Genomic DNA, 13,156 nt, shown 5'->3' with positions numbered 1-13,156 from the left:
GCAACACTGATGGTGAATCAGTTTCACCTGCTGTTGTGCAAATGGAACAGACACCAGGTGGAAATGAGAGGCAATTAGCAAGACAACTCCTATAAAGGAGGGGATCTGTAAGTGGTGACCACAGATCATGTCTCTGGTCTCATCCTTTCTGGCTGATGTTTTGGTCACTTTCTCATTTTGTCAGTGCTCTTAGCCCTAGAAGTAGCATGAGGCGGTGTCTACAACCCACACAAGTTGCTCAGGTAGTGCAACTCATCCAGGATGGCACATCAGTACGAGAAGGTTTGCTATGGCTCCCATCACAGTGTCCAGAGCATGAAGGAGATACCAGGAGACAGGCCAGTACACCAGGAGACGTGGAGGGGGCCGTAGGAGGGCAACAACCCAGCAGCAGGACGCTACCTCCTTCTTTGTGCAGGAGGTCCAGGAGAAGCACTGCCAGAGCCCTGCAGAATGACCTCCAGCAGGCCACTAATATGCATGTTTCTGCTCAAACTGTCAGAAACAGACTCCATGAGGTGGTCTGAGGGCCCCACGTCCACCAGTGGGGCTTGTGCTTACAGCCCAGCACCGTGCAGGGAGATTGGCATCTGCCAGAGAACACCAAGGTTGGCAGATTGGCCATTGGTGCCCTGTGCTCTTCACGGATGAGAGCAGGTTCACACTGAGCACATGTGACAGACGTGACAGAGTCTGGAGACACCATGGAGAACGTTCTGAATGCAACATCCTTCAGTATGACCAGTTTGGTGGTGGGTCAGTAATGGTGTGGGGAGGCTTTTCTTTGGAGGTCCCACAGCCCTCCACGTGCTAGCCAGAGGTACCCTGACCGCCATTAGGTACCAGGATGAGATCCTCAGACCCATTGTGAGACCATATGCTGGTGCAGTGGGCCCTGCGTTCCTTCTGATGCATGACAGTGCTAGGCCTCATGTGGCTGAAGTGTGTCAGCAGTTTCTGATGATGAAGACATTGATGTTGTGGACCGGCCAGCCCGTTCCCCAGACCTGAATCCAACTGAGCACATCTAGGACATCATGTCTTGTTCCATTCACCAACTCCACGATGCACCACTGACTGATGCTTTAATCCAGGCGCCACATGTACAAAAATTTGCATGGATTTCATACAGAAACGTGGCGTACGCTTCAATCCAGAAAACTGTGTACGCACAAAAAAATCCAGATGAACTAAAGCACATTTCCTTTGTACATCTCACTCAGCGTGGAATTAACCGCACATGTTGGAGTATCAGACTCCTCCCTCTCCACGCCCCCAATTTAAATATGCAAATTGGTACAAACAGGGCCGACAGGTGGGATTCCCCGCTCTGCACGATCAGATAACAGTAACCAGGAGGAACTCACCCCGTTTGAGCGGAGAGTCGCTGCTATTGTGGGTGACACTGCTGTCACAGGGGTGGTGGGAGCACACGTGGGTCACTCGGACCCCCCCAAGGTAAATATATGTTGTGTAACTCACAGATTTATTCATTATACGGGTCATATAATAATCTGCTCACAGCCAAACAACATACAGGTTCTTGCATAATCTTGCCAGGATATCAAAGAGGAAATCAAAGACTTTCTCTCATGTCAAATTACTCAATGTATTATTTTCCAACAGGCAATGAGGCAGGAGAAGACTGTGAGACGCAGTCCCAGCCTCATGTCACAGACCCACAGGATTCCTCCAGTCTCCCCGGCGTCAGCCGATTCTCCGGTCTGCCACAACAGCTGTTGATGCCCGTCTAGGGCGCACATGCTTAACGTGTGCCAGAGGGATTAATATTAAGACAATTAAATTATTTACTCACCAACAGCTCAAAAGCAATAGAAACGTGCGTACGCCAGTCAAGGAGTTGACATGGAGGACTACACATTTCCACGATCATTTCACTCTTGATACAGCTGAACGTGAGCGTGGAAAAGTGTGTACGCCAAGTTTTTGTGCCCCTGGTCTAGGAGGAGATCCCTCAAGAGAACATCCGCGACCTCATTCCACATCCAGATCTCCATGGGATAATAATTTTGATTTACATTGATCATTTTAATGTTATTTTGCTCTCAACACATTCCACCATGTAATTAATAGAGACTTTCAACTGGAATATTTCACTCATTGAGATCTAGGATGTGCTATTTTAGTGTTCCCTGTATTTTCTGAGCAGTGTGTAAGTATATGAAATATAGGCTAGTGTGAATGTAAATGTAAAAGTGAGTGTGGCCTTTTTCAACAAAGAAGTGTTTGTGGTGAAATATAAATGTTAACAATCAACTCAGAATCATGGAAAAAAAACCTGATTTGACCCCTCATAAGTTACTTAGGGCCGGATTTGTAAAAAATCTATTTTTCGTCAATTGGTTATCGGTACCCTAACTTGAGCAGGTTTTTTTTTTAAGGTTTTCCATGGGAGTTGAACTTCAACATTTTAAGGCATGTTATTACACACCTTTACAAACATATTGGTGAAGAAATTGTTTGGTAACGATTTAGTTGCCAGATTTTGATATTTTCCCTTTACTATAAGTGTATTTTATTCATTCATGACCTCAGCTCTTGAAAAAATAAATAAAAGGTAAACACAAATACTCAGTATTGTATTGTGTTAACCACCTGGAACTATGTGTGTGTCCCAGTCCTAGCAAAAGCAATGACCTGATTTTTCTATTACCTGGATATTAGGAGGTAGAACATTCCCAGAGACATGAGGGAGATCCCAATGTGAAAGGAAACTCCCACTGCTCCATACTCTTTGAAGACTTTCTTGAGCTGCTGTGTCTTGGTGGGTTTTCCTCCTTCTGGCTCCATGTCTCCTGGGCTTTTCTCAGTAGGTGAGGTAGTAGAGGGCTCCTTCAAAGTCTGCACATCCTGGACACAATAAAAAAACGAGAGCAAAACAGGAAGGAGTGAGCAGGACAAACTTCAATGAGAGGGTGAAGTGAGAATCTAACTCTGGTGAATGTGGTGTGTTGGTTCAGAAGACAGACTACATGGAGACTAAGACAGAGAGAAGATATATGAATGACAGAGAGGAGGTGAATTAAAATTGTGGGGTGTGTGTCTCTTCAGAATACTAATGTGAAGAGTGTCACTTGAAAGGGATACTGGAGTAATGTGGGTGTAGTTTATAACAAGGCCAAAAGGCAAAAACTGTTGCAACACAGATGACTGTGACACCGATGAGTTACTCTGGACAAGACTTGTTGATAGATGCAGTATCTGGACATAAAATAATAACATTTACAGGTGCAATAATAAAAGTAAACATCAAGAACTCTGTGCATAATAACGTCAGGGTTACTGCTGTATGCCTTTACAGGTAGCAGCGACACACTGATCCACTTTGCATGCTAAGCCTTACAATTTCAAAAAAAATGTCAATCATTTAGTGAACATGAATCCAGAGTAATACAGACCACAAAGTGACATCTTCAGATGTTGCCAAAATAGGGCTGCATGATATGAAGGGGAGAGAAATTACATTGTGATATTAAATTTTTCTACAGTATACTTTGCAAAATTAAAAAATACAGGATTTTATTATTTTTTTTAACCAAGATGCTTGTCTCCCTGCATGCAAATGTTCCACAAAAACTGTCCCATCATTATTTTGAGTGAACATCTAAGCTGCGTCCTTCACTTAGAGCTGCTCAAGTTGATTGCAACCGGTTTAAAGAAATACAAACAAGTGTCTTTTTTTTTTCTCTCTTATAGCAGAATGATAGTGTGGTAAAGCCTAACCACTACGTACTACAGAATAGGCAGGCTGAGGAAGATTACATGTCTGTAAAATGTAAAATGTTTTTAAAAACCACAGAAAGGCCGTTTGGAACCTGTTTCTTTGCATTCAGATCTTCTCATGCAGGGCTTAGCTGATTTAAGTGGTTAAACTAACTAGTTGTGTTGTTTGTTGGTTAGTTAACTGAATTTCATGTAGTAGCAATTATTGCAAGACACTGTTGACATCTATTTACTTACAATTGATGTTACGTGTCTTTTTGCAAATAAATCTTCCCTTTTAATGTTTCTCTCATTTTTGCTGTGCATATGTACAACGTGCATGTCTGTCTTGTAAATAATTTTTTGTGTATCCAAAAACCATTGAATCGGAGTAAATTATGGTCTCTCTGACAGACTTCTCTTGTACATCAACCAAGGAAAAAGAGAACTGTGTGAGTCTTCTCTTTGAATCAACATTGACATTGCTATGTCCATGCTGAAATTATATATTGTGCAGCCCTAGAGTAAACCTAAAGATTTATTTTGCTTCTTTTTTGGGGGGGGGGTTTTCTGATGTTATGCAGAATCTCTGAAGCACAGACAAAACTCCATCTTGGAGACACCTAGTTCAAAAATGCATGTAGCATTATAATATAGAGTAAACTGTGTGCTGTGATTGTGCTGTGTGCAGTAGGTCAAACAATGACTTTTATGAGCCTTGTGTATTCATGACACAGCCGAGTCAGCTGATTAAACATAAGACTGCTGCTGTGTGGTTGAGGTGATTCCCATTATCACTCACCCTTTCACATACTCATAAAAGAAGTCAGTCACTTTCTCCAACACACGCATACACACAAAAAGCCTCTCATAAGTGCACAAACACATTACTCTGTGTTTGTGACCTCCAGACACACCACTCTACAAGATGAACAAGCACCAGACACAATTCAGCTGTCTGACATGGAGCAGAGAGCAGGCAGGTCACTCCACAGTGTGTGAAGCAGATTAGTGAACTACAACACACAACAGTGGCAATAAGACCACAACAGACTGTAACGCAGCACTGACCTGAGGAAGCCTGTAGTTTGTAAACAGGACAGCTGTAAAAACCTCCATCTGTCTGAAGTGTTAATGGTTACATTTTACAACTCCAGCCACGCTTAAAGCAGCAGAACCCGTAAAACAAGATTGTAAGAGTTTAAGATCTTGATGTGGGCTGCAGAGTTAGCAAAATAATACAAACACTGACTCTTAAGACAGTTTTTCAAATCTGAGAGTATACAACCTTATATTATGGAACAATAAAAATGAGTAGTGCATGAGATCAGTTCTTTTTGACTAAATAAAGCCTTTAAGTATCAATCTTTTGGTTACAAATTGTCACATGCAAAAACCAGGTAGTGTTGAGGCATTGTGAACACTTTGTAAAATCTTGCCACAGACACTATGCTTGTTTGTAGCATACACATATAAAACTCCTTCCAATCCAATCATTTTACTTAATGATTGGCTGACAGTGATACTGCACTAGACACTGATGATGAGATAAACCTTTATTAGTGTTACTTGAATGTATATACAGTATAGGGTCCTAATGAAGATAAGTGAGAGTTGAGTATCATAGCTTTGAGAAAAAAATAATCCACATGAAATCACAGATGTAGTATTTTTGAACATTCCAACCCCCTGAGAGCAGTCCAACAGCCTCCCTGTGTGGTTTATGGTTAAAATAAAACTGCTTGCTTCAGGAAATATATGGCCAAAGTCTAAGTAAACAACACCAAATTCAGAGCAAGCATTTGGAGCCCTCTTTGAGCACTTTACAGCTCTAATATTGTACCCATACTAAGCAACTTAATAAAAGTCCCTAGAATGTGTCACAATTTTTCAGTTCAAAATGCCACTTTTGTCATTTTCTCTCTGAGTGATCATACTATGTGGAAATATCGCAGAATTCACAGCACAGCCGTTGTTTTTAACTTGTCTATGATGAGTTGTCACATGCTGCGATAAGATATATAGTTTAGCGGTTCATAGTAGCTGCTTAGAAATGGCAATACAGTGCCTCCTTGTTAACATCTTCATGGGCTGCAGCTTAGTCAGTATTTCATACTCATTCCATTGTCTAACAACAGAAATGGAAAAATATGTAAAAGAAAACAGCTTTATTGGTAATTTAGCTGCATTACAATGCAGTATATGTGAGCACAGAGAGCAGGAGAAAAGCAAGCAGTTGTAAATGCTGGCAAATGTTGCTCCGAGACACAACATATGACATAAAAAAAACACAGTAGCCAGCCTAGTTGTTCTTTATTGGTTTCAGATCGGTCTTAATGTTGCCATGCTCTCTCAATGTCTGACCTGTCGCCATAGGATTGAAGCTAATGACAGTATTAGCCACACAATGGAATACTACAGTTTTGTTGTTGCTGTGGTGACACTGAAACTAATACAATGAATCCATTGGCTCATCAGTTCCCCAGATGTTCGGAGCAGTGGCGGATCACTGGGCCCCCCCACACAACCTTTCATATACATAAAAATATGTATATGAAAGGTTGTGGCCAGCCGAGCAAAAGTCCGGATACTACGAATAACGAGCTCCGATGCCCGAGTGCTTGCGAATGCACCATGAAGACATAATGGTTCTACTACAGCTACATTACAAGGTGACACGACCCCCCAGCCCTGATGAGGCTGCTCATAGTTGACCTCGCCCATGTGGACAACAGTTGGGCTTCAGTGCGGTCAGCAAAACGTGAAAGTCACCAGTTAGACTGGGTTAGACCACAGGTGACATAACTGTAAACAACATGCTGGTGTGATATAATCACATTTTTTTTCCCAAACAATAAGCCATGGATTAATAAGAGATCATAATAATAATAATAATAATAATAATAATAATAATAATCTTTATTTGTATGGCACTTTTTAAGAACACAATTCACAAAGTGCTTTTACATAAGAATAAAACAATGTATAAAAAGTACAGGCAAACACTCAAATATAAAAATACACACAATAAAAATGTAAAAGCACAGACTGGGTCACTCTTGAAAGGTGTACTAGTAAAAGTGATTTTAAAAACTGATTAAAAAGACAACATCACAGAGGGGAATGAAGATAAAAGTAAGATAAATGTAGATTAAGAAAGATAAGAGAGAGAAGGGCAGCAGGTAGCACTAATAAAAAAGGGAAAAGAAATGGGCGAAAATCTAAAAGAGAAATAAATGAGAATATCACTCGAAAGCAAGTCTATGGATGTGACTAAAATCATTCTTAAAATTAAGAAGAGGGCCTTCATGTCCAAGGCCAGTGAGGCTATCACTATTGTATTCTTTGTGTGCCACTGTCATGTAGGGCTGGACCTGAATAGCCGAATGTCCGAATATTCAGTCACTGTGCTGATCTCTGAATATTTGCGAGTGGCATAAATAAAAACAGAAAAAAAGCCACACCTGCTTTGTATATAGCTGCAAATACTTGTATTTAGTTTGATTGTATATCAAATTTACCTTTTCAAATTTATATCTGCAACCTATGGTTTGTGGAAGTTTTGTGTGTGTGTGTGTGTGTGTGTGTGTGTGTGTGGGTTTCTAAACAACTCATGTTGAGAAATAAAAATGATATTTACTTATGTAACATTTATCTCAGCAGTATTTGTGTCAGTTTGATTACTCTTGCTGATTGGGTACATGCAAAAATGTCTGAAGATTTGGTTTGAAAAAATAAAGAATTTTTTTTTTTTAATTTAATGAGGTTAATTTGTAATTCTAAATTGTCCATACATGTGAGTGTGAGAGTGCTTGTCTGTCTCTAAGTGTAGCCCTGTGATAGACGTTACCTGTCCCGGTGTCCCCTGCCTTTACCACTGTTAGATGACTGTTAGTTTTTCAGTTAGAATGTAGCAATTCAGTAAAATTCTTAAAGGCTTGCAAAGCTATCTAGTGGTGAGGGGCCTTTAGGAATGACGGAAGTGACTTCATATCTTAACAGCTTTTATTTTGTACCTCCAAGTTTATAACAACCTCAAAACACAATAAAAATGGATTTTCAACATATGGGACCTTTAGAGTTTTTTATACTCAGCGGTCTGGACACAAATGAGTTGGTGCTCAAAGCCATATTTGAAGCAGACAGGTTCAGCACATTAGAATATCTACAACTGTAGCCTGTAATACTTTCTGTTTGATAACAAGGACGTCCATTTACCTGATCACCCTGCTATAGTGGTGCAATCACAACAAAATATCTTTTATGGCACCCCTTCAGCTTTACTCAGAGTTTCAATTATAACTAAGGATATTATCTTATTGCCCATATTGAAGTACTTTTTTCCTGTTTGATTAAGAATGTTGAAATAAACCAGAGACCATAGTTAGAGCATTTTAGTAGGCAGGAGGGCATTTTGTCCAGCAGTTCCTTTTGTAGGCAAGTCATCTAATACCTCCTCTGTCAAGCAGAAACACAAGCTACCTGTGAGAAAACAGGAAATACCTCTTGCCTCTAAATCTAATCTATATTTAGGCTAAATATTGACATTGTGCTGACAGAGCTAAGACAACTCACTAAGTACAAAGAACACTGCCTGCTGTGGCCTCTTTTAATAAGACAATCTATAATTACTATAGTCGACCAAATCTAGGTCAACTGAACAGTGAAGAGGACAAAATGCAAGCTGTTAGGAAAAATGTGTCCGAGAATTTTATCCTGATCATACAGGAGAAATGAGCAATATACTAATAATAATGTAATAATAAAATAATAAAATATAATATAGAATGGCAATATACAGAAGATTTATGAGGCTTAGCAAAGCTGACCTTTGTGTTCAATGCCGATATCAAAACGCTCACAATGATGTCGCCATGCAACTGCTGAATAGCTATGTTTACCACGGTAGCCATTTTAGCTTAGAATTTTAGCATGATAATTAGTGCAACGTATAAAGTATAGTTGGCTGACAGGTCCACGGTTGCAGAGTTTATGGCAGGAAACATGAATGTGTGTGCCAAATTTCTCTGCAATTCAAAACCACAAGTCATGCTCCAGTTTATATATCGTTTCAAACTTGAAAGCATCCAAAATAACGGCAGATAGAGGCCCACTGTCCATTCACTGCAATATGTGACATTTATCACTGACAGTAACTTTCATTCATGCCTTTTTTTTTTTTTTTACTGCACTGACATTCTGCTTGCAGACTGTCTTCCCTTGTTGGCCAGACAATTAATGAAGATGGTAGAAACAATGAAGAAGAAGAGGGGGAAAAAATAGGAAAAACAAGCTGATCTTTTTTCTCTGCTTCAATTTGTCTGGCTAAATTTTGGCCCAAGCCCCCTAGGATGAAGCTATAGCCTTGGCAATATATTCACTGAGCTTCCAACAATGGACAATGGAAGAGTCCAGAGTGGGTGAGGGAGCAGGCCTTTGCTTTTCAGAGGCGAGAAAGGCCAAGCTAAAAGTAAAGGCAGGCAGCACTGTGGGAGGGTCATGTGAGCGAGTGGCTAAAGGGAGTTGTGCCAGGGAGGGTGCATGGGAGGGGAACAGTGGGACTGCTGTGTCTGATAACAGCTTTTCACAAACGTAAAAACACATGCAAAGTCACCGTGGCATGCAAACACAAAGGCACCCTGACATGCGCACACACATACACGAAGGAGGTGGGAAATACTGAAGCGGTGGATCTCACCAGTCAAGCAGGAGCTGGAGAGAAACTGCTAACTGCCTGGTCATGAAACAAAGATAGTCAAACTGAACAAATGACTGCAACAGATTGCCTCCTACAACTGGACTGTAGAATATATTATCTCCTTAAACGGGAATCCTCTGAATGACTTAGAGGAGTGCTACTACATATATGACAGTACCTGAAGTATTGTATTGGTCCTGAAGGAGCTTCATGAACACTATAAAGTCACACTTGAGGCAGTGTTGGTTTGAAGAGTCACAAAGAATTAAGCTCACCAGACCTGTGTAGCTTTACTTCTTAGCTCTGTTGAGGCTAGCAGCTTAGGCTGCATTATCCACTTATCAAACTTGCATGTTGTTGAGTTGCATTAATAATGAGGTATTTACATTTTACCAGAGTTTTACAAAGGGAAAAAACATTTTAAATATTTAAAAAAGTATCTATGGTTCAACTGCATCTATTGTAATCCATTTCCCTTCACCTGAATCCAGATGAGATGTATATCAAGCAAAAGACAAACTAAGCATGAGCTAAAAGCTATAATCATATTACACCAAAAACTATGACCATTTCCTGTAATAAAGGCTTGTAATACATTTTTCTGGCTGTATCACCGAGCCTTGTCTCAAACGTGGCCTTTAGCATTTTTGTATTGCAGTTTGCGATTGTTGCTTTCAGTCAACATCAGTTATTCATCAGTAATAGATTAGATTAAAACTCAGACTCAAGGGTGACGTTTGGAAGCCATTCTAGCAGCATGGCACTTTTTATCGTTTACTGATTCTATTTTATCTATTTTATTTGTGTTCCCCTCCCCCACTCGTCCTACAGGTGCCTATGGCACTTGCCAGGCCGGCATTGTAAATAAGAATCTTGCTCTTAATGTCTTTGCCTGGTTAAATAAAGGTTAAATAAATAATAAATATCCAGACCAAAGTATCTCAACAAATATTGAATGCACTGCTATGAAATTTAGTGCAGATATTTGTGTCGAGTTGATGAATCCTAATGAGTTTGTTAAATCCCTGATACTTCCTCTAAACGCCAGTCATGTTTCCAGTGTTTTGGTTAGTAGTTGCATATCTTCAAAAGGCTAATGACATTCCCATCAGCCTCATATGCACTTCTGCTAATTAGTAAAGCTGCAACTACGCTATTTTCATTATCCAATAATCTGTTTATTATTTCCTCAATTAACTATGAAATAAATGTGAAACATTTGTGAAAACTTGGCATGTAAACCTCTTGCAAAGCCAGGTGACGTCTTCGAATGGCCTAATTAGTCTGTCCATGAGTGCAACACACAAAGATTTTTCATTAACTGTCAGATGACTTGAAGACGTAGCAAATTCTCACATTTGAGAAGCTTAACCCAGCAGCTGTTTGGCATAAATAGTTGCTCAGATATGTTTTCTTTTGATCGAGTAATAGATTTATTTGTTGCAGCTCTAATATCTAATGCTAGTTAAGATGGTGAACACAGTCCATGTTATAGCTGGTAAATATCAGCAGGTTAGCATTGTCTTTGTGAGCAAGTTTGCATGCATGAAGCTTAAAGCATCATAGAAGCTTTAGGTGGGTTGTGTGCCCTCTTGTGCAGCAAACAAAGATAATAAACTGAACAAAAGTATAAATGCAGCATTATCAAATTCTGTCTACTCTTTTACTTATGGGAGTAAGTATTTGTTGATCTAACACATGGCATCTTTTCAGCAGAATAATGTCTTCCAAGTATGCACTGTTGGTGAAATAATGTGAAGATCAAGACCTGAGTTACTGACCAGAATTCACAGGTCACTGTCCACCATTTGCATTATGTAGTGCCAAAAATCTGCACACCGAGTCAACGAGGATGTTGATGCTGCTTGTGGAAAGTTGTCCCACTCTTCCTAAAGGAAGAGCTCGGCGAAGTTGACAGACATTTTGAGAGACAGGATTGTGTTGTCCGACACATCCATCCAGAACTGTGTGACATGGTTTCTTAGAAGGCAAATAGCACAGTTGGACCTAATTGACATGCCAGCATTCAGTGTGCCGACAGCCAGTTCTTGTCTTTGTCTCATCATCTGTCGTATCATGTCATTTGAAAAAGGCTGCATTTTACGATGGTCTTTGAAAGTCCCGGGTCAATGGAGTGTCTGTATGCTGGTCACATTATCTGATCACTGTCCTTAGGAGCCACACCTGACAAGAGAATCTGTCACCATAAACAGCTCAAAAACTTATTGTACACAACGGGCTAAACTGTATTTAATTACAACAATAGAAATGAGATATTTACCTTTTTTTACAAGTCGTAAAAGAAGATGCTGCATATATATCTTTCTTCAGTGTGACTACCTAATCCAGTACAAACCTTAGACCTTTATACATCTTAAGATAAAGCCGAACAAACCTACACACTAGTGTTTGTTGTGCCTTCTAGGAACTGCTTAGCATCAAGTTCAACCACAATTTTATCTCCAGATCTTTTTATATCACTGATGCTGACTCACCACTGACAGAGCACATGGCAAAAAAGCAAAGTGAATTTACATCCCACTCAGAAGTTGGTGGGTTTGGTTGAAATGACTCACTCTTACCATGAGTCTCTGGAAAGGAGCCAGAGAAGTGAGTGTGTGGGTTAGGGTTAGGCTTAGTGTGTTTAGTGACCTGACTGAGACTGCAGGCAGCCCCTCAGCTCTGTCTATGACACTTTTGCTGCTTTCTAAGTTGTAAAGGCAGATTAATTATACATGGACTACTGTGAATTCGCTGCTCAGGCAGACAGCCTACATAAGAGTGTGCGTCATGCAGACTTGCATAACAAGCGTGCCTGCTAACATGAGTTTTCCACAGGGGCGTTTTTACACGCGAAGCGTCGCGCTGTTTCCCACCATCGCATCCTGTGGACTCGTAGCATCAGGTCCAGACAGGCAGGCGGCTTTTTTAAATTTTATTTTATTTTACTTTTGCATATTTTATAACTGTGTTTTGAATCTAGTTGCTCCTGGACCCAGAGACCCAGACAGCGTGTTCACCACCAGTTGTTGTGTGGACTCAGAGCTGTTTGCTCTTATTAAGCGGTTACTGGGGTTAGACAAACACTCGCTTTTATTTACCCCTTTGTTGCTGTCAGCCAGTCCCTCGTCGCTCCTCTTGGTGGATAAAGCTCTGGTGTGCATGGTCCTGGAAACCTCCCAGCTACCTGTAGACCAAACATTACCCGTCGCCGGCTCTCCTCTGCTGTTATGGCGCCTCTTTGCGTAAGAGAGCTGCCGCCTGATTGTATCAAATTCACCGCCTTCACGTTGCGCGCTTCTGGAGAGATTCACAGCCACAGTGGCCACCCGGTCTAAGTGCCCCCAGTCAGTGGTTACAAAACCAAACGACGCGTCCCAGTTCTGCGCCGGCTCCCGTTTTTCCAGGTATGCACGGCTTGGATCGACTCCACCGACAGATGTGCACAACAGCCGGTACCGCTGAAACGTGCGCGCTGTCAGAGTGACGTCCCTCGGTCTGTTTGTTTGCACCAGAAACGAGCCCGACTTGAAAGCGTGATCCAGAGCCGCTGCTGACTGCCTGCCTGTGCGACACAACAACATTCTCGCCAACGGCCCTCCGACGAGCTCAGTGTGGCCAAAAATAATCGAGTAAAGCGAGCAAATGGTTTGTCGAACCTAATTATGACAGTAAGTAGGTGTAAACATGCTGCCCTATGCCCTCCTCGGTCCCTCCGGTCCTCTTGTTGACCGA

The 13,156-nt window shown here is 41.0% G+C and overlaps 1 protein-coding gene across 1 annotated transcript in view; it reads right to left on the bottom strand.

Annotated features, from left to right (window-relative positions):
* Positions 1–13,156, bottom strand: part of fam210b (family with sequence similarity 210 member B) — an 18,354-nt gene extending 5,198 nt beyond the window's left edge. Inside the window, exons 1-2 of the mRNA XM_008285299.1 lie at positions 12,523–13,156; positions 2,675–2,871 (exon numbers count right to left, since the gene is read on the bottom strand). Coding sequence (XP_008283521.1) covers positions 2,675–2,871; positions 12,523–13,005 — 680 coding nt within the window. The 5' untranslated portion in view covers positions 13,006–13,156. The remainder of the gene's footprint in view (positions 1–2,674; positions 2,872–12,522) is intronic.

The sequence above is a fragment of the Stegastes partitus genome, unplaced genomic scaffold (genome assembly GCF_000690725.1).
Source record: "Stegastes partitus isolate 25-593 unplaced genomic scaffold, Stegastes_partitus-1.0.2 Scaffold395, whole genome shotgun sequence".
Classification (NCBI taxonomy): domain Eukaryota; kingdom Metazoa; phylum Chordata; class Actinopteri; family Pomacentridae; genus Stegastes; species Stegastes partitus.
Note: the sequence above shows the minus strand (reverse complement) of the source record. Positions and strands in the feature narration are given on the sequence as shown.